Source organism: Nuphar pumila, chromosome 4 (assembly GCF_984573655.1).
Source record: "Nuphar pumila chromosome 4, dmNupPumi1.hap1.1, whole genome shotgun sequence".
NCBI classification, from domain to species: Eukaryota; Viridiplantae; Streptophyta; class Magnoliopsida; order Nymphaeales; family Nymphaeaceae; genus Nuphar; species Nuphar pumila.
The window spans coordinates 113811891-113839041 of record NC_143252.1 but is presented as its reverse complement, the minus strand read 5'-3'; the positions used below and the strand labels follow the sequence as shown (position 1 = coordinate 113839041).

General features: G+C 37.8%; 2 protein-coding genes across 2 annotated transcripts; one reads left to right on the top strand and one right to left on the bottom strand.

Moving 5' to 3' along the window:
- Window positions 1-8102: 8102 nt before the first annotated feature.
- Window positions 8103-11911, top strand: LOC149840664 (small ribosomal subunit protein eS8). Its single transcript, XM_090003246.1, has 5 exons — window positions 8103-8259; window positions 8364-8436; window positions 8540-8870; window positions 11347-11516; window positions 11636-11911. The coding sequence occupies exons 1-5, from the start codon at window positions 8256-8258 to the stop codon at window positions 11718-11720; spliced, it is 663 nt and encodes a 220-aa protein (XP_089859372.1). The 5' UTR covers window positions 8103-8255; the 3' UTR covers window positions 11721-11911.
- Window positions 11912-21729: 9818 nt separating this feature from the next.
- Window positions 21730-22374, bottom strand: LOC149840663 (cysteine proteinase inhibitor 4-like). The gene has a single exon (XM_090004521.1). The coding sequence runs from the start codon at window positions 22326-22328 to the stop codon at window positions 21966-21968; it is 363 nt and encodes a 120-aa protein (XP_089860647.1). The 5' UTR covers window positions 22329-22374; the 3' UTR covers window positions 21730-21965.
- Between the last annotated feature and the right edge of the window lie 4777 nt (window positions 22375-27151).

The window sequence follows — 27151 nt, the reverse complement described above, 5'->3', positions numbered from 1 at the left end:
TCAGATCTGATGGTGTTTGTTTTATGATGAGTTGATAATCGAATCTTGATTACGTCCCTTGAGCTTTTTAGGCTGTGTTTTGATTGGGAGAGGCTTGGAATTCTGGAATGAGTGATGAATTGTCAGCTCTGATTTTTTATTTTGTAATACCAGGCCATGTTTGGATTTCTTGGTTAAGGCCTTCGACTTTGTTTTCAAGCCGTAATAGGAAACCGGGAATGGGAAAAATGAAGAGACTATTCGCTTAGACCCCTTCAAGATGCATTTTCTTGGGTTTTGTCTTTTCCAAAATCTCACATGGTTGCAAATAAATGTAGGGCTGGACAGGAAAACGGCAAGCCATGGATTGTTTTTTGGAGTAAATCTAAGAAAATAGCATTGAAGTAGTTAATAACCAAACGAAGGCCAGGGTTGATAAGAAATCAATCCCCTGAGGGATCAACAGATCTAGTTAAGCCACAAAGAGAGGGTCAATCCAGTTATCAGCAGATATGCCTCGTTGAGATGACTACTGTGATAAATGAGCTTGGCGATTTCTATCAAGTTTACACCTTTCATCATCTAAAATCTGAGTGTTCCTTTCCTTCTAGACAGTCCACCAGGTGGTGTGCAGCAATCACTTCCATTCTAAGGGGAGGAGCAGATTCAGGGTGTGTTTGTGTAGCGCAGAAGGGCGCTCCATGCCGCAACCTGTGCGGCGCGTCCCGTGGAAACAAAATCGGGCCACCTCCCATGGGAATGGTTTCTGCAGAAACAGGGTGGATCTTGTTGATTTTGAGGCCCTTTTTCTGCACTGAAACACAATATTGCGTTTGTGTAGCCACAATGGGCTTCGTGTGTTTCTGCGAAAACCCTTGTTTTCGTGGGCGGGGGGGGGGGGGGGGGGGGGCTCAGTAATTGGCCATGTGTTTTGCAAAAATACTCAGCCCAATCACTGACTGTAGCTGCTGCTTTGCCAGTTATTCTACAAAGGAGAAAGGGCCTCACTTTCCATCCCAAATGCATAAACGTCCATCCCAAGGCTGAGATTCCAAACGGGACCACCATGGGCGTTTGACCAAGATTTTGCCTCAAGAACACCAAATGCATAAACGCTCATCACAGCACAGAGATTCCAAACAGTTCCTTATTTGTCAGCCAAATAATTTTGAAAGTCAGGATTCCACACTCACCACTTCTGTGACCTCCAATAGTCACTATCCAAACAGAGACTTAAGTAGTCCATTTGGATTTGAATTCGGACCTAGCTTTGTTTTGACAAAAGGAAGTCAAATTCGGCTTTGAATTTTATATGGTAAATACCAGATCTAGTAAATAAATATATGTTGGAAACAAGGGTTTATGTAGAATTGATCTTGATCCGAATCCAAACAAAATTTGGCTGTGTAAGTATGAATCTTATCTAAATATTCATTCAGATATTTTGTTAAGATCCAATCCAATAAAGAAGTGTTGGATTCAGTTCATGGATCTGACGATACTTGATTTGTTTGCACCCTCTAGGGGTGTCAACGGGTCGGGTTTGCTTTAGACCCAGGTAGAACCAGACTTTGCCCTGGTTTTTTGGGTATAGTATCGGGTCTGGACCCAGATCTAATCAGACCCATCATAAGAAAACTATACCCGGACTCGATAATAACTACATGAACCACCTGAGCCATACCCGGTAAAATACTATTTTTTATCATTTTTTCATTGAAAATTTGCAGGTCTTAATCAGAACTTGAGTCGGGCCCGGGTCTCGTATAAAATTTAACAAACTATACCCGGTTCTATGTATTAATCGGACCTTCGGGTCTGAACCTGGGTCTTCTTATTTATCACCATACCAGGACCCTATAGGTATGGGTCGGGTCCAGGTATATCCTACCAGTTGAACCCCTACTCGGATAGCAAGCGATAGGCTTGTTCTTTGAACACATCATTGGTTATATCTTTATTTGTTTGAGTCAGGGGATAAACACAAAAAGAAAGAAATATCGGATGGGTATATATTTGATACAGCACATTATACCTAGAATCTAGTTTAAATCTCATGATCCAAGTTGTTTTAGTGGGATCTAACTTGGTAGATGTGTTGATTTTGTAAAAATCATACTCTTGGATCATGTTTTTTCAATGACAAAAATGTGTTTTTGAGTGAAAAAAATTGATGCATTTATACCCGTTGATTTTAAAATTGCCGGCAAAGCGAGATTTGGCAATTCAAAAGTTGGCTTCCACTAAAAAGAGGATATAGATCATGGATCAGATCCACACAAAAAATAAAAAATAATGAAATTTGCTAAGTTATTTATCAAAGTTTCACCTCTGATGTGAATTTAAATTCATTTCCAGCAAAAACTTAGCTGCATGTTAACTCTATGCTTTTCCATTGGATATCAGACTGGTTCAGCTTATTCAATTAGGTTTTGGACTGCCTTTAGGGTAGGGATGTCAATGAGTTGTGTTTGACCTGGATGTGATCCGTACCTGACCTAATAGGATCTGGGTTCGGTGATAAAGGAGGACGACTGATTAAGAGTTTGGGTTGGGTCCAAAGAGTCTGATTAGTACATTTAGGTAGGGATTTCAACAGGTCGGGTTTATTGTGGATCTGACCCATACCAAATCCAATAGGGTTGGTGTATGGTGATAAATAAGAATACCCGATTAAGACCTGGGTCTGGACCCGAAGGTTCGATTAATACATGGACCTGGGTATAGTTTGTGAAATTTTTTACCAGACCTGGGCCCGACCTGAGTTCCGATTAAGTCCTGCAATTTTTTCAATGTAAAAATAATAAAAAATAATGTTTTACTGGCTATGGCCACAGTCTGGTTCATTTAGTTCTTATCGAATCTGGGTATGGTTTCTCTTATGGTGGGTCTGAGACCTGGATCCAGATCCAGACCCAGGTCTGGTTCAAACTAGGTCTGAACCAAGCCCGACCCATTGACACCCCTGCATGTCGGTAGGTTGGGTTTATGAAATTTCATGTTAAAATTCTAAATTGACTAAGATCTGCAATTTTTAAATGTAAAAAAGAAAAAAAATATTTTACTAGCTACCGATCGTATTGACAAAAGTTAAAAATGGCAAAATATCGGCAGTCAAAAACTCGGGAGATTTTGAAAATTTTCATAAATTTTGCATTTTTTGGCAAAATCTTGGCAATAAAAAAATAAATTTAAAATATAAAAAAATTATTTTTATAAGAAAATATAAATAAAACATTTAAAAATAAAAATCTCAGGGGTTTTCATGATAAATATCTATTAAAAATGTAGATCTCATGAAATTTATCATGCTTTGAAAATCTCGCAAGAAATTTGGCGCTTTAAACTTTCAAGCAATTTCTCGCAATACTATCGCAAGATTTTTATAAATATCGCGATATTTGTCACAGAGGTACCGATCAAGTTTGGTTTATGCAATCCTTGTAGGACCATGGTCTTTTCCCATGGTACATTCCGTCAAACCCTTGCCCGGATCAAGTGCCAATACATCAAAGGTGGATATGAGTTCCATCATGCGGCAAGGGATGCACACTTTAGTTATCCAAACCCTAATGACCTTCAATTTGAACGTTTTGAGCCGGCCCACTAACCAGGTATAGAAGCCCTTGTTGGCTCCCAATTCACTACAAGGAATGCACACTTTTGGTATCCAAACCCTGATGACCTTCAATTTGAAGGTTTTAAGATGACCCACCTGAGTCAGGTGTATGGAGCCCTTGTTCCAGCAAATATTGTTAATACTATCAATATATCAATAAAAATGACCTATAGTTTATCAGTTGTTTAAAACATTTCTCAATCTCAATCCTATACTAATCTTAAATATTATAAAATCAAAAGAAAGGGTATCAAAGTGCAAAAAATTGGATGATTTATAACTTTCTCTTAATTAAGATTCTTGTCATGTGAGTTGAGAGTGAAATTAAAAATTTGTAAAGGCATTTGCATGGAGTTTTCATAAAAAATAAAGTGTTACATGACGAATTAATGAGTTATTATTTATAAGTGCTCTCTCTCTCTCTCTCAAGCGTTCCTCCCCCACCTTCTTATTAGACATAAAACAAGCAAACTCTCTCCACTATCTCCAAAATGTTTTTTCTCTCCTATTTTAATAGGCATAAAATAAAATAATTTTATAATATTTTAAAATTATCAATATATTTATAGTTTGTATTTTTATTTTGATAAATATATTTGACATATTTTTTTTTTTACCATTTGAATTGTATTATAGGGCTATCATGAGAAAAAGCACCATGGTTCCGTCAAACCTAAGACTCGGTCAACAACCACACATCAAAGGTGGATATGAGCTCCACCTTGCGATAAGGGATGCACACTTTGTTGTAATTTTGAAGCCCTTGCCCAGGATCACACTAGATCAGATATGATATTGATGTAATTAATAAACATAAATAATCACAATAAGAACAATAAATATGCAAATAACTATAAGATAAAGAGAGTTTTACGTGGTTCTACAAAACCGTCTACATCCATGGATAGAGTATTGAGAGCCTTTATTAATATAATAAATTATTAATACAAGAGAGAATAAATAAAATTACAAACAAGAATAATTACACTTGTCGTTCGACCCACCAAGAAAATCAATGCTTGCAACCCAAAACTTGACCTCACTCAGAAAAAAAAATTGCCACATTTTTTTTACACTTCTCTCAAAATAAAAAAAAGAAGCCTTAAGCACTAGAGAATCATTCAAGAGAGCAAAACTACAATTTTTCTCTCTTATATCTTCTAATGAGAGCACAAAAAAGGAAATACCTTCTCTTTTCTTTCTCTCAAGCTAAGAAGTACTTCTTCACATTTTCAAAAGAGAACATACCCATTTTTTATAATTTTTAAGGTAAAATCTGTATACATTAAAGAGACTCATATGGTTATTATTTTTAATCTCATATGTGATTCAAAATAAGAGTTCAAAAGAGATTTCTTTATGTGACAAGGTAAGACCTAGTCCAATAAAAACTCATTCAAGTCATAATCAATATTATTTACCTTGACTTGAATGCTCTTCAACCAATTCTCTTTAAATACCCCCTTCCTTGGGGCCCAAGTAATTTAGCTTATAATGGAAACCAAGTTCACGTCAACCCTAAACTTTGCAATCTTCGTTGCTTTACCTTTTTCAAATACACAAGTCATATTTTTCATGTACGAACTTGTGTAATTAGGTGACAAAGCATAAACTATCACATTATTATCATGTGCACACTGCTCGTGAGCCTCAGTAATCTTTCTCTGAAATTTAACGATCTTTTGCAGTAAGTTATCACGTGACTGAACTAGAGAAGATCTTGATGAATAATTGGCACACTTTCTTTTCTTCTCAATTTTTTGCTCCACTTGCAACAAAGTTTCTTTTGTTTTTCTTGCCTTGTAAACATTTTTTTGAATCAACATATCATTAATCATTATTTGTCATAATGCAAAGTTCTTTTGGACATCAAATTTTTTCACCTTAAGATTAATTATCATATCTTTGAAGCCATATATTATCTTTTTTCTATAACCAATAGCTTTGTTACCATTTGTTGTAATTTTGGGACCTTGACCTAGTGCGATCTTGGACACAAGCCCCAAAACCACAAGTTTTGTTATCCAAACCCTTTCGAATGGTTTGAGTTAACTCACCTAACCAGGTATATGAACTCTTATTGGCTCCTAAGGGGGTGCTTGATTATAGATCATGTGAGATGTTGCAACAATCAGACAGTGCACGTGGCAGATACACACAACCACGTTCATAGAACGGTAAAACACCGTTTCATGCCCCCCTCATTATGGTGAGAACAAAACGATGAAATACTACTTTAAAAAGAGAAAAAAAGAGATGGACTGAGGGGGAGGGGGGCAAACCCCGACCCTCCCTTGTCCTCCCCTCCCCTCTCTCTCTCTCTCCTATGCAGATCAAGCAACGTTGGAGTGGAGAGGTTGGTAATAAGGCCAACTCTCTTTCCCTTCTTCGTTCCTCTCTCTCTCTCTCTCTCTCTCTTTTATGTAGACCAAGCAACGAGGCTTCCTCTCTCTTTTCTGCTTCTTCGTTCTTCTCTCTCACCCCCTTTTTCTTTGATTTTTTATTAGAGTTTTTCGTTGATTAGGATTTTTTCTTTGATTTTCATTGATTGAGCTTTTTCTTTTGAGCTTTTATTAATTAGCACTTTGAATCAAGTATTTTTAATTAAGGTTTTTATTTTTATTTTGATTAGGGTTTTTCTTTGATTTGATTAGGTTTTTTTCTTTATTAGGGTTTTCAATCAAATGCCTTTAATTAAGGTTTTTAATATTTAATTTGATTAGGTTTTTTTTTCTTTGATTAGGGTTTTGAATCAATTTTTTTTAAATAGGGTTTTTTATGCTTAGTTTGATTAAGGCTTTTCTTGTATTTGATTAGGTTTTTTTTCTTTGATCTTCTTTGATTAGAGTTTGAATTAGGGGTTTTTTATTATTTATATTATTTATTTTATAGTTTAGTTTTCTTGTAAATTATATTTTTTGGTTTATTTATGATTTAATTTTTTTCATTTTAAGGTTCTATGATTTATTTATGGTTTTGCATTTGTATATAAAAAATATAATTTCTTATTTTTCTCAAATTATCAAAGATTTAAACTTTAATTTTTCATACTTGAATCCAGTTTGAGATCCATATTTGAGGCTAAAATCCATAATTTCTTGATAAACTTTAATAATTAGATTTCAATATGACTCCGTTTAAAAAATTCATAAGACCTATATCCAAAAGTAAAATCCATAATAAACATGTTAAAAGACTCATATGATTAGGTAGATTGAATCATACGATCCAAAATAAAATTATCTGACCCATTATCCTTATGTGTTCAAGTTGTCCGCATAGTATAAAAATCAAACACCGCACACAAGGAACACAACTTTTTGTTCAGTCCAAATAAACACTCTACATAGTATAATTATTCTGTCTGTTATGCTCTATTGTTCCTTCCCATCTTGAACCCCTCGTCAAACACACCTTAAAGCTTCCTGTTCACTACAAGGGATGCACATGTTTGGTATCCAAACCCTGATGACCTTCAATTTGAAGGTTTTAAGATGACCCCCAGAGTAGTTGTTTCCTTGTAAATACACCTATTCACTACCCAACAAATATTGTCAATACTATGAAGATATCAATAAAAACACCTATATTTTATTGTTTAAAACATTTCTCAATTCTAATCCTAAATATTATAAAATTAGAACATGTCAAGTGCAAAAAATTGGATGCTTTATAACTTTCTCTTAATTGACATTCTTCACACGTGAGTTGAGAATGAAATTTAAATTTTGTAAGGGCATTTGCATGGAGTTTTCATAAAAAAGAAAGTCTTACGTGATGCATTGTAATTCTTTCAAAAATTTAATAAGTAATTATTTATTATATATACATTACAAACAACAACAACAACAACAACTACGCCTTCATCCCAAAACAATTGGGGTCAGCGATATGAACCAAAAAAGAAATTCATTTTGGGTCTTTCACATGAATCCTTTTCCTCCAATCATTTCTATCCAACGCCATGTCCTCGGTGAGGTTCAAAGCATTCATATCCTTTCCTATCATCTCCATCCAAGTCTTCCTAGGCCTACCCCGACCTCTTTTAACTAATATACTTTCCCATTTCTCCAACCTTCTAACTGGAGCATCATTAGGCCTTCGCCGAATATGTCCAAACCACCGTAAACGATTCTCTCGCATCTTATTTTCAATGGGTGCAACACCTACCTTCTTACGTATCTCTTCGATTCTTTTATTGTATTTCCACACATCCATCTAAGCATCCGCATCTCAGCTACACTCATTTTTTGAATATGATGTCTCTTGGCAGCCCAACATTCCGTACCATATAGTAAAGCGGTATGTATTATATATACATTAATACATATTTTTAGTTTTTGTTTCCTTTTTAAGCATTCCGTAAGTTTTGCGCTTATAAACATTTTGCTCACTTGAATACTTGTTATTTTAAGCTCTCTTTTTTTGGGTTTAGATCCATGTCCAATGAAACCCAGACCCATTGGCGACGAATAATAGTTTTGTAATTTACAAAGAGAAGCAGACACTTTCTAGGGTTTTTATATTAAGCCCCCAAACCCTAATGTGTGTCTCTCTCTTTAAACTACAGGAGAAAGAAAGAAAGGTGTAGCGGAGAGAGAGAGAGAGAGAGAGAGAGAGAGAGAGAGAGAGAGAGAGAGAGAGATTCTTCGTCAAGATGGGTACGAATCTTTAACGCTAATCTCTGAATCTGCAGCAACATTTCTCTTTATTTCGATTTCTGATCCTTCTGTTCTTCGATCATGGCTGTCCGATTGTTTTGCAGGTATCTCTCGGGACTCTATGCACAAGAGGCGCGCCACAGGAGGGAAGAAGAAGGCGTGGAGGAAGAAGCGAAAGTTAGTCTCATCCTCTCTCTCTCTCTATCTGTTTCTCTCTTCCGATTTTGTTCGATCTCGTTTTTGGGGTCTCTGTTGCGTAATATTGGGGGTTTGGGTGCAGGTACGAGCTCGGACGGCAGCCGGCGATGACGAAGCTGTCAAGCAACAAGACAGTGCGGAGGGTTAGGGTTCGAGGGGGGAACGTGAAGTGGAGGGCCCTGCGGCTCGACTCCGGCAACTACTCGTGGGGCAGCGAGGCCGTCACGCGCAAGACTCGCCTCCTCGACGTCGTCTACAACGCGTCGAACAACGAGCTCGTGCGAACGCAGACGCTGGTGAAGAGCGCCATTGTTCAGGTCGACGCGGCGCCATTCAAACTATGGTACAACCAGCACTACGGGATCGATATTGGCCGCAAGAAGAAGGCCGCCGGCGCCAAGAAGGAGGGAGAGGTGAGATTTGTTTTAATTTTTTTGTTTCCCCCTTTTCTTCCCCCCACATTCTGTCGGTTTTTTTTGTGGTGGGGTTTTTACTTTGTGTGTGTGTTTTATGGCATGATCTTTCTCTTGTTGTTTCGATTTTTTTAAGAATGCATGATTTGGTTTCTCCCGAAATTTCTATGAACTGTAGAGATTGGCGATGTTTGATGCTTCTAGAATTGGATGCCAAGTATATGGAAGTTTCGTGTATTGTTTAGATCTGCAGTTGGCAAATAGTTGGCGTTTCTGCATGCAGGAATGGTCTTCTATTTTTTTAAACCTTTTGATGTGCTCATTTTCCTGTTTTGAATGTTTACCAAATCAATCTTGTTTCTGTCTTTTAATTTTTCACTATATACAAATGCTCTGTGCTTTTTGGTGCATCTGGGGTCCAAAAGGCGGTCTTTTAGTATCGATTGGAACGGATATGTGGTCTTAATTTTCCTTAAATCATTAAACTGTGTTTCTTTTTTCTGCGTTGATGTGATTTTCTTGCATTATCAGAAGGCCCTCCACATGTTCTTGCTTTTGCTGTGTGGGATTGGAGTCAAGTGAAGCTTGAGGTGCTAACAAATTTATTTTTTTGAAATTGTCTTGCAATCTTGAGTCAAAATCGCATCAAGAGCTGCCAAAATACTAGCAGTGGTCCATTGGTCGTTTACTTCACAGTTTTAAGATGAACGACATGTAATGGTTTTGCTTTAGGTGCACTTAATTATTGGTGTACCGTATACTGTAGAAGAATGCAAGATTGTGCCAAATGTGCCCTTGATGATTGAACATAATTTCTACATGATCTCACATTTAGTGCATATGAAAATTATCAGATGTGTTTATTATATTTGTTAAGAAGAACACAACATTAGAATGAATAAAAAACTTCATTGGAAACATATAAGATTGAAAATCTTTTTTTTTTTTTTTTAGTTTTTTACCCAAAGTTCATGCTCTTAAAATCTATCAATTATATTCATTATTTCAAATTTCATCAGCCTGGTATCTATGTTAAGATAATGTTCTAAAGGCTAATTCATATAGAAGGAGGAGAGGGCTGGCTAGCCGTTGGGACAGCTCCAACAGCTCTAAATAGAGCCGTTGGGGCCAGTCCAACGGCTGGTCAGTCTTGGTCGAAGGTCATTCTTGACCAAAATAAAAAAAAATAAGAAAATACAAAAAGAAAAGAAAATACAAAAAAGGAAATACAAACAAAACCTATATACACAAAATACTTAACATATATATAGTTAAATATATATGTATTTACACAAAGTCTACAATAATTTAACAGTTTTGTGGTCTTGGTGACTATGATAAAGATCACAGATTCACGCTTTATGATCCATAAAAGTCCAAATTCAATTCATGGTCTGTGTTCTGTATTAACTAGTGATATTCATTCAATTGACTTGCAAATTGCAAAATAATCTATATTCCTACTTGTATTACATGCTTTAATGTATTTATACTTTTGGAAATCCTTCATAGGGAACATGTTGAGGGGATTTATTAGGGACATATTCCTATAATTTCCAATGTTTGGGATGGCATTTTTTTAGATAGATGCTAAGTGGTTAAGATGATCTAGGTCATATTTTCTGTTTGATGTTTTATCCAAACATATATAATTATCCGGAGATGTAATTTGCATGATATTGTGCTTTTAACAGTTAATTTTTGTGATGCTCTACTATGAGCATGCAAATTGCAGCTACCAATAATGTGGATAATGAATTTGAACATAATGTGCGTGTGTGCATGTGTGCATGTGTGTTCACATGCCTGCATGCCTGTGGCCAACACTGCATTGAAGATCCCAACCATTATGATTAACAATTCCAGACAAAAAATGTATCATATAGATAAAAGCATTGGTCTGGAGAAGTACCTACCCATATTCGGTGGGCTGGATTTGTTTGTATGTGGTACCGACTACCAATTATCCCTAACACGTCTTTGTCTGTGTTGCAAATGTTATTTTAAGAAATAGGTTTTGGTGGTACAGGGGCTTCTCTGCGTTTGTTATGATCTATTGTTTAAGTTTTTTCTTCATTTTTTGCAGTGTGGCCACTGTGAAATTATCTTCTGCATAACTGTCGTCTTGTCATCCAGTCTGTTCTCTAAGTTTGAGTAGTGTTCATGGTGTTGATATTTGTTATGCTTCCACTTCATATCTTGTCATACTGTCATGGTTGCTGAACAAGTAGCTTTACATTAGGCAGCGCTTCTGCACTATACCTTTCCCATGTAAAAAATTTCTCCCGCATTTATAAGTTTGTTTGAGAAACATGTTTTCTCTTTTTGATGTCGGAGCCCTTTTTCTTTTGCTGAGTTCTAGTTGCCGGTTTTTCCAGCCCCAGTATCAAAAGATGCTCACCGGGATCACATTGATTGGTTGAAAGGCTTTCAAGCAACTGATCTTCTAAGTCTATTGGCTTTTGGATATGTGCAGGAGGCTGAAGGTGCAACACAGGAAACCAAGAAAAGCAACCATCTCACGAGAAAACTCACAAAGCGTCAGGAGGGGCATAAACTTGATCCTCATATTGAGGAACAATTCAGTTCAGGCAGATTATTGGCTTGCATCTCATCTCGCCCTGGCCAATGCGGACGAGCTGATGGGTGAGCAATTTTTCTGCACATGATTGGTTGAAGTTGTTTTAATCTTTTTCCTGTTATTGATTGGCTGGGGATGTTTTAATCTTTTTCCTGTTATTGATTGGCTGGGTTTTGGATGACAGATACATACTTGAGGGTAAGGAACTAGAGTTCTACATGAAGAAGATTCAGAGGAAGAAGGGCAAAGGTGGAGCTGGTGCTGCTTGAGCAACTTCAGTATCCTGAATTTTGCCCCCTTTTAGGTTTTGTTTTTTTCCCCTCAAGTTAGAGATGCTCTCCACTTATGAATTGGTAATTCTAGGATTGGAGTTTTTGTTGCCGTGAGAATTTCTGCACGATTGCCTTTCCATGAACCTATTTTTTTTGTGGTTTTAAATTCATCAGGTCTTTCTGTTAAATTTATTTACTGTCCAATATCTTTTGCTTTTATGTTCCCCTTATGAATTGCTTTTGTTGCACTCTGTGTGCTATGCAGCAGTTATTATATAATGTATAGAATTTAGCATGGCAGGGGATGACAATGCAAGAAATAAGTTAATGATATAATGTACTGAATTTAATGCACATTCACCTTACGAGACAAATCAGAACAGGCTTCTCCACACTGTTACAAATCTTTCTGATTTGAGAATATTACAGTATTAGCGAAATATTTACCGGGTAGAATTTCACTCTTAACAATATCAAAACTTCTATATATATCATATTATTTGTATTGTTGTGTTTTATATTTGCCAAGATTTCTTTGAGAAGTTCTAATTTTTTTGCTTGATATTTTCCCATAATAAGAAAATCCTGATATTGGTCTCAAACTTTGAGACGTCCTTAGGCTGTGTGCCACATGGGTCTCCGGATCCGATTCAGTATATTCTGGTCTCTGAAATTCGATTTGATTGGATTCACACGATGATCCTGACAAACTACTCTGACAGGAATGGCTTATGAGAAAATGAAATTGTTTTCTTTCTTATTAATACAGCTGAGATGACTATAAAAAAAAAGGAAAAAAAGACAATACAGCTGAGATGCAGCTTCAAGAGTGTAAGGTACCTATGGTTAAGAATGAATATAAGGCTGTGTTTGTAAGCCTTGAATTTCATGTTGTGTTGTGGTTTCCACCATGTTCTCACACGTTTGGTAGCAGTGGCGTTGAAACAATGCCATTGGGAACAGTGTTGGTAGGTAACAGCACATTTCAACACCTTTCATGAGGATGTTTTTGGCAGCTCAATCTCTCAACATCACACATTGGCCAAACAGTATTTTCCCATGACACCTTGTTTCTATCCCATTTCCAGGCTCCCAAACATACCAAAAATGAATGGAAATGTTTCTATCCCATTTCCAGGCTCCCAAACATACCAAAAATGAATGGAAACTAAATAATTCTCATCCTGCACTAATGAAATATACAATGCAGCATTCCAAGACCAGTCCTCCCTGATTCTTAGGGATGCGTGAAGATACAAGTGATGCACTTTCCTAAGTTGCAACAATTACCTAACTTTAATCAGATCATAACAGAGTTAGCCTTCCAATTGTACCGTAATCATTAAAGGAAATCAACCTATTTACATACAGTAAGTAAACCAAGGTTTTTTTTTTCAAAGTCAAGCTGGGGTTAGTCTGGCCCCCACCAGTTATTATTGTACGTACCATGGGTTTTGAACCTGCAACGTCCCACCACAGGGAGACGTTCACTGACACCTAACAACCATGCGATGTAACTATGGAGGTCTGACAAACCCCAAGGGTGTAACCCAAACCAATGTTACACGATAACTATGGAGAAGTCTGACAAAAGAAATTCTTTAGTTTACAGACATGTCATACTTTTTATTTCTTTTCATTCATATATTTTTTGTTAAATGAAAAATGATAATTTTCAAGGGTTTGTTTCCACTTCGGTTTTCCAGTCTTAAACAGATCCGTAACTACACTGTGAGGTCTATGTTCTATCTGGAGCCAAAACCAGACTGTATTTGGAATTTGAATCTTTCATGAGTTCATGTTTGAAAAGATCCATATCTTCATACTCGTCACAGATACCTGATCCATGTCTCTGTGAGTTGGATTTGGATATCTAAAGATCTAACTTGGAGACCAACTTTTCTATAGTGCAGTTGCAAACGCTATAAAGCACTTCCATGCCACTTCCTTTTCTATAAAACAAAAATGACATTTGTAATTCTTGCATAAAGCAAATGAAAATAACTAAAATCCTTGCAGATTTGGTTTCTTTGACATGCCAATGCACCCTCAATCCATCATAACTAGGATTTTCCATGAACGCTATTGGTTTGTTCGTATATGGGAGATATTGAAATTATTTTTTTCATATCTTGCTGTAGAAAAAAAAGAGGGTTATTATCCTTAGCCAATGTCAGTATCACCAACTGGGGGCTCCTCTACTGGTAGGGTCTGCCTAACCCCAGCTTACCTTTCAAAAAAAAAATGTTGTCGGTCTGAATCGTTGGGTCATGGATTCACGGATTCAGCTGGTATCGCCCCATTCACCAATACTCAAGTGAATCGTTCTGTATTGATCCAAAAATAAATAAAAAATTATTAGATATCAATCATAACGTGACATGTGTTAAAACCATTAAAATAATATTAAAATTTTATTTTTTGGTATTCTTTACACTTATTAAAAATAACCGATTCAGGCTTGCAGCGTTTTGCTTTTCTGCCGATACGATTTTGTACAGACCGATACTGATAACATTGACCCTAACTAACACTTGATGGTAAAACAAGTGGAGATTTTGAGGACAATGTATTAGCTATATGTTGGACTATCTTTTTCAAGTTCATTATTAAGTCCTGATATTATTATTTTCCTTACTGAGATCAGTAGCAAGATACTGGGTCATAGTTTGACACCCACTATACATTTTTGGCCAAGAAATATTAGAACAACTCGATGTCAAGATTTTGCTATGCTAAACGTGCATCCCTAGTCAGGGTTGTGGCTGATTTATTGAGTTGATCATACAACAGAAATCTCGTAATCTCTCTGTGGAAACAACATTGCTCATTTAAGGGATGTTTGTTTCGCGGACAGGGGATGACAAGGACACGGCATCCTGTCTTGTCCTTTTTTTAAAAGGTTTCCACACTGTCCTGTCTTCCTTGTTCTGAGGGAGAGGGCGGAACAGTGTGGGACAGCAAATTGTGTCTCTTTGGGATGCACAGGATGCAGTATCCTGTCCGTCTGTGTGTCCTGCCTTTGCATGGGTGCGCTTGGACCCCACGTGGTGGTGTCCCGAGTTTTCTTAGTTAAAGGGTATTCTTGACAAAGATCCAAATAAAATCACTCAAGAGACTAAGCATAGTATTTACCAAGTTGAATTGGGAATGGACATTGGGCCAGGTTCTTGCTGCAGGTGCAGCCCTATGGCTCAACCATTATGGCAAGGAAAAGTTTGTTTCAGAGCGAGAAGAGGCAGAAATTAAAAGAGAAATATCATTTGATTCACAAGTGAAACATGCTGAGTCTGCGATGTTTTGATTAATGGAAGCTCAAGCCCAACCTAAAGCTCACTCCGCCCTGAGCTCAGGCTGAGTCCGAGTGGACTCACTAGATTGAGGGGCATTTGAAAAAAAACGTAGTTTAAACAAGGAAAAGAGGCAGAATTGAAGTCCAAAACTAGTTTACAACTTCCTTTTTGTTGTTTGAAGAATGATAGTGAACTCCCAAACTCGTCTCAATTGTCATGCGTAAAAAATAATTTATTTGCATAAACAATTCAAGAAAATGTGCCCTGGTGTATGTTGTTTGCTGATGATATTGTTTTGATTGATAAGTCTAGAGTTTGGGTTAATGCTAAGTTAGAATTATGAAGACAGACATTGGAAGTAAGATGTTTTACGTTGAGTAAGAGTAAGACAGAATGTATGAAATGTCGGTTTAGTAAGCAACGCAGTAGTGATGAGAGTGTAGTGAAGCTTGGCGAGCAAGAAATATCGGTGGATGACTATTTCAAATATTTGGGATCTATCATTCAAAAGGATGGAGAAATTGATGGAGATGTAAACCATATGATAAAGGCTGGGTGGATGAAATGGAAAAGTGCAACTGAAGTGTTGTGCGATCGTAGAATGCCATTGCGGTTGAAGGAAAAGTTTTATAGGACGATAATTAGGCCCGCTTTACTATATGGTACGGAATGCTGGGCTGCAAAGAGACATCATATTCAAAAAATGAGTGTAGCTGAGATGCGTATGCTTCGATGGATGTGTGAAAATACAATAAAAGATAAGATTCGAAACAAGGAGATACGTAAGAAGGTAGGCGTTGCATCCATTGAAAATAAGATGAGAAAAAATCGTTTACGGTGATTTGGGCATATTTGGCGAAGGCCTAATGATGCTCCAGTTAGAAGGATGGAGAAATGCAAAATATATTAGTTAAAAGAGGTCAGGGTAGGCCTAAGAAGACTTTGATGGACATGGCATTGGATACAAATGATTGGAGGAGAAGGATTCATGTGGAAGACCCAGAATGATTTTCTTTTTTGGTTCATATCGCCGACCCCAATTGTTTTGGGATGAAGGCGTAGTTGTTGTTGTTGTATATGATATATTTTACGAGCCTACCTTGGACCAACTGAATTGAGCAGCTCTTGTACACGTTCTTAAAAAAAAAACATGGAAATCTTTTATGAGCCTCGGCCGATCATTCTCAAGCTGAATCAGGCATAGCTATGAGCAGTTTTTGGTTCATTTCTCACTCTTATCTAGGGCTGGCAATGGGTTCAGTTTGTATCAAGGACCCCACTCTACCCGACCTGAACTCAAATTCTCCAGTTTGGGAATGAAAATATCGATCTGAATAATATTTGGGCTGACTCGAATTCTCTGTTTTGCTATATATATATATATATATATATATATATATATATATATATAGAGAGAGAGAGAGAGAGAGAGAGAGAGAGAGAGAGAGAGAGTAATGGGTCTGTGCGAAATGAGTTTTTCAGGTTTTTTCATTTTATTTTTAAAATATGACCGTACAGATGTGATCTGTGTACTTGATTTTATAGGGATCAGCTCTTAAAGTGTTCAATTCCGATACATGGGTAGGTTTTTATAACTTTCAAACAATCAACGGTCCAAAATCTTTGTAAATTTTGGAGGCTCTAAATAGCATTATTTTCATCTAAAACACATGATTCAGGTGTAGATTCCTCAAAAATTGACCATGCCCAAAACATTTATAGGGACAGAAATGCAAAAAAACACCAAAAAGGCAGAAAAGCCCATTTAGCATGTTTCATTTAGCAAACATTTCTCTCTCTCTCTCTCTCTCTCTCTCTCTCTCTCTCTATATATATATATATATATATATATATATATATATATATATATATATATATATATATATATATGTGTGTGTGTGTGTGTGTGTGTGTGGAGAGCTCAGGCCCATGCTCAAGCTGAGCTCATTCATTTTCATGAACGAGTTCGAGCCAACCTTAAACCGAACAAATTCAAGATAACAACAGTTGGTGCATATCCATGTGTGATGGAACATTGCAAGTTCAAAACTTACTACCAAGGGGTCCGCTTGGTTGGTAGGAGCTGTCAGTGCTCTCCGGTGGGACGTTGCAGGTTCAAACCCTGTTACGTTGAATAATAACTGGTGCGGGTCAGCCTAATCCCACTATGTAGGTGGATGAAGATCTGTTGCAACCCCTACCTCTTTTATGAAAAAAAAAATGTCAGTAAAAAATTTACTCCGTCGTCATACACAACAAACTTGATAACTGTCCCCAACACTATTCAGTATGACTCTTCCACGTTGCATCTTCAATGACAACACTCTAAACGCTTCACATGGACACAGTGGACAGTGGACAGGTGGGTTTTCACTCTGCCTGTAGTATCACTCTACACGTGAAAACTAGGCTGTGCCTGATTGTCTGCTAAAGATTTGAAGGACCCATTTGTTTCATGTAGTTTTCACCAGAAATTGGTAAGCGGTGAAAAAACACTAAGAGACACAAATGAGTCCTTACTTTTTCTTATTACATTCCTTTTCTTATGTTTAAATCCCTTCACACTTCCTCTAGGAATGTAACCGGTCTGGTTTGCTTCCGATTCGGGCCAGGTCTTGTCAGAACTGTTTTTTATTCGAATCTAAAAATTAGACTCATATCCAACTCAGATTGATTCACATCTAGATTCAGGTTTGGATTTGGCTAAAATTGATGATCCATATAGATTAAGGGGTTCAATTGCAAATTGGTTCAAAGTTCAAATGGTTTGGGTCTTAAATAGAACTGTTTTTCAATTGGGTCTAACTGATAGACTCAAACCTGACCTAGTTTATTTCAGGTCCGGTATGGCTGAAAAAATTTCTCATATGGTTAGCATGTTTAGGTAAACCATGAATCCTTTCCAAATGGGTCAGGTCAGAGCCAGACCTGTCAAGAGGCCAATGAGACTTGTCCTCAGGGCCCCTGGGCCAAAAAAAAATTTAGGGGCCCATTTTTAATGGGGACCAAAAACAGCAAAAAAAAATTTAGGGGCCCCAAAAAAATTAGAGGCGCTGCCCTCGAACTCCTACTATTAGTAGGCGGCTCAAAAAATTCCGAGGCGCTGCCCCCAAACTCCTACTATTAATAGGAGACCTATTTTTAGGGAGCCCATTTTTAATAGGGGATCAAAAAATTTTGAGGTCCTGCCCCAGAACTCCTGCTATTAATAGGAGGCCCATTTTTTCCCTCCGCCTCAGGCCCGATAAAATACAGGTCCGGCCCTGGGTCAGGTCTTAATTGATTCATGTTTGGGTTGAGTCTAGATATTATCAAAGATGGTAGACCGGATAATATTATCCGTGCGGACACTGACAGAGCACACACGGATAATATTTTAATATTTTAAAGTATTCCTTCAATAAAAATACTTTTAACATTAAAAATATTAAAAAAAGTTTTATTGATTAAAAAAAAGCATATCCTCGTGCATATCTTCTATTTTTTTTTAATCAGTTTAGGTGTAAATTAGGTCGAGTATATACGGGTGTGTTTGCTTTGATACAAGTTCGTTCTATTATGCTTTTTAATTTGCTAAAGTTAGAAAACTTGGTATCACAAGGGAACCCTATTGAAGACTGAGTGGCGTCCATCATGCTCGCTAAGACTTTTAGCGGTTTCAAAAGTCTCATTACAACACCTTTAGCGGTGACTTTTGTCGCCGCTAAAGGTTTTGGTTGACGGAACCTCACACGGAGCGTCCATCACGCGCGCTATGAATTCGTTTTGTTCATGTTCGAAAAGTGATTATGCAGCTACCACTTTTCCCCTTATTGAATTAATTAGAACTATATTTAAATCTCATTATCCGTATAAATCATGTTTGGGTTAGGCAACAAAAGTGAATTCTTTGTGGGCCTCTTATTGTGTCACTTGTGGAGCCCGCACATCTCTCATGATTGACTGATTAGCTGTGATCGCCTGATGCCACTCTCCTGTTGATGATCAAATCGAATCATGAGTCACACATCCACGTGGGACACATGCAGGCGTTGGCCTGCATGCATGTATGAGATGTGATCCCATGTGGAGTACCATAGTATCATTGGAAAATAGTAGGATTAGTATTTAGTGCCTTTGAAGGAACCAAATTATACTAAACTATTGAGCTGAAAAAACATAGGTTCAAGCTTTATCAACTCAATATAACCACGTAGATAGATGTGGTCAGGAAGGTTTGTTCGCTAAGGATCGAACTTAAGATCATGTTGTTTCGATCAAAAAAATATGATTTTTGAGCCATAAAATTTTAGTACAGTTCATTTTTTAAGCCCTTAAAAAACCTACATGTATCACAATCATATTATTCAAAACTCATTTTCTACTAAACAAACATTGGAAATCACATCCATAAGATTTAATTTACATAAAAAAATCAAAAGCTTATATTTTTCAACTCAATAGTTCCATATAATTTGGTGCCTTCAAAGGCACAAAATATTAACCCAAAATAGTCTATCCTGCAAATCTACTGCAGAACTTATGATAATGTCTACTCTTTTCATTTTAGATGTGGTCAGGAAGGTTTTTTGCTAAGGATGAAACTTTAGATAATGTTATTTTGATACAAAAATATGATTTTTTGAGCCATAAAATTTAAGTGCATTATACACCGTTCAATTTTTAAGCCCTTAAAAAACCTACATGTGTCACAATCATATGATTCAAAACTCATTTTCTACTAAACAAACGTTGTAGATCACATCTATAAGATTTAATTTACATAAAAAAACAAAAGCCTATGATTTTCAACTCAATAGTTTCATATAATTTGGTGCCTTCAAAGGCACCAAATATTAACACAAAACAGTCTATCCTGCAAATCTATTGCAGAACTTATGATAATGTCTACTCTTTGCATTTTAGGGCATTATTTGTTTTACTTTAGAGTAAATTACAGAAGCTGCCAAAGCTAGGGGTGCACAATGAATTGAGTTGGGTCGGCTCGGCTATTTTTTATTGAATATGTTTGACAAAATAAATGAGCTGAGCTTGAGCAAAAGCTCAGACTGGTTTTACATATACAATCCTGAATAAGCAACCAGGCTCAGTTAAGATCTGGCACCATTAAGCTTGACTCCTACATGCATATAAGGTGCCAATTTTTCATTTGTTTTAAACAAAAAAAGGTCTTTTCTTGATGGGTAGGAAGTTGCCATCTTTAGAAGAGGTTGTTTTTTTCAAATGTCACCCCTCCTTATTTGTTTCATTTAACTAATTATGTTCAGCTCCTACTGAACCCAACTTAGCTCAAGCTCGCCTTGAGCCGGTTACAGAGTACAAAGGCTGTTCAAGCTCAGCTCAAGCTCGAGTCAAGCTTGAATAGCCAACTTTTTTTTCAATCAGTTGAGCCGAGCCAACCCAAGCTCAGCTCCTACTCTGCTCATGTGCAGCCAGCCAAGCTTGAACAGCCAAGTTTTTTTAATCAGTCCAGCCAAGCCAGCCCAAGCTCGGCTCTAACTCAGCTCATGTGCGGCCCTAGCCTAGCCTTTCAGCTATTTACAAAAGCTGCCAACAATTTTAGATTAGGTCATTTAGCCATCCTGCGATGCATAAATGACATTTTTTTTTATAAATAACTCACGTCATCTTGTTTTGTTAAACAATAAACGATAAGAGCTTTTGTTAATGTTTTTTTTCTACTAAACAAAGGATAACAAAATGATTTTATGACCATTACCAAGGGTGCTTTGAAACATAAAATTGCCAAAGCATGTGGCTAAATGTAATAATTGAATGTTAAGCAGCTTCGCAGCTTTTACTAAATAGTTGAAAATGACCACAGCTTGTGGGTAAATGTAATGATGGAATGTTAAGCAGCTTTCATTAAATAGTTAATAAGTTAGGTAGCTTGTTACTTAATTTTACTGATCAATGCGGGCTGGTTCCTATCCATGGATCCGTTTACTGGGGCATAGTGTTTGTGGCGTGCTCTTGATGAGATTGGGATTGTTATCTGCTGCTAAAACTGCCATGATTTTTTTCTAAGACATAATGGTTCATGAGTTTTTTTTTTGGTTTTATGAAAACCAAGGAAAACCCTCACTAAGAACAGGGTCACTTAATAGGCCTGCCTCCCTCCAAGATAAAACTCCGGGTTGAGGGATCCATTTCCTTCTCAACTTGCTTTTGGTTGAGCATTCTAAATGCTAAGATGGCTGCTCTGCTAGAAAATCAAATTATCTATTGCTCATATCCATCACCACGGCATTTGAATAGAAAAGGTCCTAGCAGTAAAGTTGAAATTCGTAGGTAGTAAGGCTTAAAAGGAAAAAAACTCATAATTGAGTTGGCACAAGGTATTAACAGATCACAATGATCGATAGATCCTTTTGGCATGGCTAAAATCCCAATCTATGATTATGGTCCCCGTTTGGCTGTTTCCTCCTCTTATGGCACGTTTGGGGTGAGTCTGAGATCCAGATTTTTGGTGGACATATGATGACCCAAATCCGAATTTTCTGCATATCGAAGTGGAAACTGAGAGGGAAAGGCGGAAAGCTCTCTCTCTCTCTCTAAGACTTCTGTTTTTCCTCTGCATCTTTAGACCTTTATACAGGAACATCTCTCTCTCTCTCTCTCTCTGAAGAATCAAAATCCACTAAAAAACCAAATCCCCGGGAATCCCCAAAAAACACAATCCAACCCACAAAAACTAAGCAACAAAATCAATATCAATCAACCAAAACTTCTTTCATATACTAAAAAAAACAGAAAGAAAATCCATACATCCAAAACCCCCTGAAAATCTCGTAGCTCAGGGGCCACAACCACCATCCATTATTTACGCCTCCTCTCGCCCAACACAACCACAAAACCAGAGGCAGGCAACCAAAGTTTCACATAGAGAACCCCAACTTTATTCAAACAAAAACACAAAAGAAAGAAGGAAAACAAAACCACCCAACTATTAAGCAGCGGCCTCAAAAGAAACGAGTTCCCTGGACCTGAGCCAGGCCTTCACCACCACCACCGCGTCGAACATCTTGGCGGCACCGCCGTCGACGGCCTCGACGCGAAGGTAATACTTGATGCCGGAGACGACCTGTCTCTGACCCTCCACCACTCTGCTGAAGGAGATGTGGCTGTTGTGCCTCTTGTTGTACTCCTCCACGGAGAACCTCCCCAGCTCCTGAACCTCGCCGTCGGATTTCACGTTGGGGATCTCCGTCCTCCCTCCGACAAACGTCCCCGGCCGAGCGGCCGCCGGAGAATGGACGACGAGGAACACGATGAAGGAGATCAACAGGAGGAAGGAGCGGGAAATTGCCATCTGGGGAAGATCGGTTTCTTCTATTCTTCTACGGAATTTTCGCTCTTTGGTGGTGGGGAAGAAGGGCGTGTCGTATTTATAGGCGTCGGGGTGTGGCACGTTGGGAAAGACGACGGCCTGCGAACGGCGTGCCGCGTTTCTGTTGCTTGGATCAGACGGTGGATATGAGCCCTCCTGCAGATGATGAACGGTGCCAGAAGCTTCTGGAGAACGGTTCCCGAGGGGACCCGAAATAACGTTGTCAGGTAAATCCTGACTTTTGGTTTTGTTTGAAGTTGGTGAAGATTGGATTTTTGTGGTAGGTTTCTGTGTCTGGTTTCCGCATAGCCTCGGTTTTCGGTGTAGCGGATAAGCGTCAGGTTTTCCGAGTCGGGTTGGACCCGGTTTGGTCAGATGCGTTTTGTTTTCCTTGAGCGTGGATGGGTGATGACTCGGATCGATCGGTTACGGTAGTAGGGTTTTGGGCCTTTTGGGTAGGATGCAAATGGGTCGGATACGGTTTTGCAATTTTTGGCTGTTTTGAATCAGATTATGATATAATCCCTTTGTATTTAGCTGTTCTGGATCTGGGACATTTGTATCCCTACTTTTGGGTAACTTCTTCATAGTCTTAGGTGAAGGACCTGTAAGTAATGGGTCGGTACCCCACCCATTAGGGTGCACCCAAATTGGCCCAAATAACATGTGTTTACCCCAACCAAATTCAAGTTCAGAAAAAAATGGAATCCCTATCCCAAACAACATAATTTAGAGAATAGGGCAAATGGGTCGAATCCAGTATTGAGGTTTTGTGATTTTTGGCTGTTCTAACCTGATACAGGAGCGAAACTGAACACTGTCTATAAAGATTTATTTGGATCTAATTTAGTTTAGCATTTTTATTTGAATTTTATTTAGAATTAGATCTTTTTATATAGTGGATCTATCTTATCTAAAGTAGACCTAGGATTTATTGTATTTTCCTATAAATACTTATTATAGAGATTTGAGGGTAGTTGAAAAATATTATTTTTCTTGTGTTTATGGATTATTTTTTAAAAAATTTCATTGTTTATGCTTTTGTAGCATAAGTTTCGTAGGAGGGGGTCTTGACCACTACTCATGGCCAAACCCTTTGTATTAATGAGGGCAAGGGACAAGCCCTTGCTCAGATGAAGCCCGATGACTCCTTGGAGCAAGGGGTGGCACGGGTTTACACCGTCTGGGAGGCAATCATAATTATGGCAGGTTGAACCAGTACAACTAGGTCACCGATCTCGAAAGTGGTTTCCCCATCCTTTATTGAAAAAAAGAAATGATGGGGTTGAATCCTCTTTAACATAACAACTTCTTGTTAGGGATGTAAATGGTTCGGTTGCAAACCGACCCTGAATCTAAGTCTATTAAGCGGGTTTGGTAGCCAAACATAAATTTGATTAATAATCGGATCTAGGTTTGGTATTAAGCTTTGCATTAAAACCCAAACCTGAATCCAACTAGAATCTGACATGATTAAGTGTAAATACCGGGTTTTAAGCTACTTGATGCAGGTTTGGTTTTATATTTTTTCATCTGAATCAGAATCTGATTAAGTTGGACTTGGTAATGACTAGATCCAACCTGAATCCAAACCTTTTACATTCCTACTTGTTATTTGCTAAAATGATTAATAAAGTTTTCCTTGCCACTAAAAAAAAGTTACTCGAGTTTGGATTAACCCAAATAACATTTAATTCCATATTTTTATGCCCATACACGGATGTACAGTTTTGGGTCAAGTTGGGTATACTAGCTGTTGGGGTATTGCTTTAAAACGACTACATCTACATACATTTGTGGGTATTCATTGTTTCCTTAGTTCCACATTGAAGTTTGTGAGAACTTCTCTTGGCCTTACATAGAGGGGGTGTTACCCTTAGTTCAAGGCTTATTGGGGGCATATCAATTTGAACTATTAACTTTGAATTTTGGGCCTTGAACCTTGGATCTTGAATTTTAGATTTGAATTTAGATTCAAAATTTGGTTTTTGGCAAAAAATACATGAGATGGCCTTGATACGTTACCCGCAACAATTGGATTTTTGTCAAGATATAATCAAAGGGTCGATGCAAGCTTAAAGACATAAAACAGTGATGTGAGAATGTTTCGAACATATGTGCATTCTTCCCTTTTTTGGATAGAATAGACAAAACACCTTTGTTTTCTTTTGATATCTCAAGGATGATGAAAACGGTTTATGAGTTGCCCTTCTCCGTTGACCATTGACCACAACCAAAAATTCATAGTCTTAACCGCAATAGAGTCATTTTGGATAAAGACCTTATCCCTTTTGTCCATTTTAGGCTCCTCCTCCATAGCTAACTGTTTGAACCATTATGGCAAACCTAAGCCCATAATGCCTAGCCTTTTTGGCCACCTTGAATGCCCTTTATGGGGCTTGTGGGTTGAGGGCTATATAAACCCCAACCTTCTCTTATTCTCACCGTCACTTACAACGACCTCCTCTCCTCTCCCACAAGCTAGTGCTCTCTCTCTCTCTCTCTCTCTCTCTCTCTATATATATATATATATATATATATATATATATATATATAGTGTTTTCTCTAGTGAGCTTAGACCTTGACTTAGTCAAGGCTTGCCCAAGTCGGGTCTAGAGTACCTACCCAAGTCAAGCCTAAGATCCCTACTCAAGTTGAACTTAGGGTCACTACCCAAGCTGAGCTCAAGGTCGAGCTTAGGTTAACATAACTAATCAAAAATCTTTTCAAGATGATTCGTGTCGAGTTACTTGGTCTCACCCAGTGCAATGTGTGACCTATTTTTTGCAAGAAGCTGAAAGCTCTATCTTGAGAGCATAATTGCACAAATATTGAGGACTTGATCCAAAGTGGGGGCAACTGTCGCTTGAAAGATGACACGTATAACACGTCTCTATGGGCACACTTGGTTCAAGCTAAGTTTTCTTACCCACAAGTAAAGTATTTTGTAACATTAGTTGCTTGAAAGATGGCACATATAACACGTGTCTCTGGGCACACTTGAAGATGGCACATATCTGGGCACACCTGGTTCAAGCTAAGCTGCCTTGGCCACTGAGTGAAGTATTTTCTAACACTAGCGGCTTGGTCAGCTGGCTAACCCAAGTCGAGTTAAGTCTGAGCTGTTTCTTCACGTTCTACAATATTGATTTTGAAACTCTTTTTATAAAAAAAAACATTGAAAAAAAATTCTAATTTCGTTTTGCGTTTACAGTTAGTGTAAGAAAATGCCACACATTATTCTAAAACACATATTTCTGGTCCTCGTTCCCTGCTTTCAGCTAAACAACCTCAACGTGCCTGGCTAACTTGCCATTTTATTAGAAATTTTATAATAGTTAAAATATTTTAAAGGGACAGTAACCAACAACCTATAAGTAGGGCTGGGAGACTAGAGGAGCCTTTCATGCCTCAACTCATGTTCAGTTCATAAAGAGAGCGTTTGAGCTCGTGAAATAAGCTTGACAAACTCGAACATGAACAAGCAACATTCGGCTCTGCTCAGCTCATATAAGCTCATTTATTAATAATAAATATACTTTACATATATTCTATATTATAAAATAAAGATGGTTGAAGTGTTTGTCCTGAATGCAATGAGTTTAGAGTTCAAATCCTTTTGCTTAAACAATTACTCATTTTGTAAATGAGCAAATTCAGCTTGGCTTAGGTTCCAAATTCTATTATTTTCAACTTTCAAAAAATATATATATATATTTGTAAATGAGCCGGACTGTGCCCGAATCATTTAGCTCGGGTTTTTCATGAGCTCAAGCTCAGCTCAAGAAACAAGCCAAGCTTAAACACCCTCTGTTCAGTTCATTCGGCTTGATTACCAGCTCTGGCCATAAGGTGATGTTTGGATACCAGCGTTGAAGGATATGCAAAATCCCTGATACTCTGGCTGTTTGGGAATTGGGAAGCCTAAATGAGTGGGAGATGGAAACGAGGACAATAATACCAAATCCCTCCCATTCCAGATTTTAACACCCACTTCCAACGGGTTGATGTTGGAAGACGACCAACCACATTGTATAAGTTATTACTCCCTGTCCATTAGCCATTAACTTCTCCAATCTAAAGTCTTGACCCATTACTATTTCCAACCAAATATATTCACCCAGAAATGACTTCCTGTTTCTGTTTTTGCTTCATCCCTAACATTAACGAATTGAATCTGGACACAAGCAGCAGCCTGGATGAACATGCAAGCGTGGAGGCTATGAAGAGATTTACCCTTTTTTTAGGGCCGGAAAACGAGATGAGTCACTCATGGCTCAGCTCATAAAGAGCTCATTTGAACTCATGAAATGGGCTTTGTAAGCCGGACACATACAACCGATGTTTGGCTCAGCTTCACTTGCATAAGCTCATTAATTAACGATCAAGAATCTTACATATATTTTCTACCAGAGTATAGACAGTTGAAATGTTTGGCTGGCAAACAATAAGTTTAAAACTCAAATTCTATTTACCACAAATTTGAAACAAAATAGGCTCTGTTTGGAAGCCAGAGTTGAGAGGGGGGCAGGAGTGCACATGGGAAAAGAGATGGGTGGTCGGAAGGATGTTTTTGTACTCTGCCAAACACAAGCGGAGCAGTCCAACTCCACTCAAATCTCCCCTCCAAACTCCTCTCGCCTCACAACTACAGGTAAGAAAGCAGCTGAGATGAGGCAGGGATATCAGAAATCCCCATCTCCACTACGGATGTTGGCTTCCAAACAGAACCTTATTTATTTAGTAAATGAGAAAGTTCAAGCTTGTCTTAATGGTTTCACTGTTCAAATTTTATTATTTTCAAA

Excerpts from the sequence above, each read along its gene's own strand:
- LOC149840664 (XM_090003246.1), top strand. Across the intron at positions 8,437-8,539 it reads GCGTGGAGGAAGAAGCGAAA|GTACGAGCTCGGACGGCAGC; the intron begins GTTAGTCTCATC and ends GTTTGGGTGCAG. Across the intron at positions 8,871-11,346 it reads GCGCCAAGAAGGAGGGAGAG|GAGGCTGAAGGTGCAACACA; the intron begins GTGAGATTTGTT and ends GGATATGTGCAG.
- LOC149840663 (XM_090004521.1), bottom strand. The coding sequence starts at position 22,328 with ATGGCAATTTCCCGCTCCTTCCTCCTGTTGATCTCCTTCATCGTGTTC.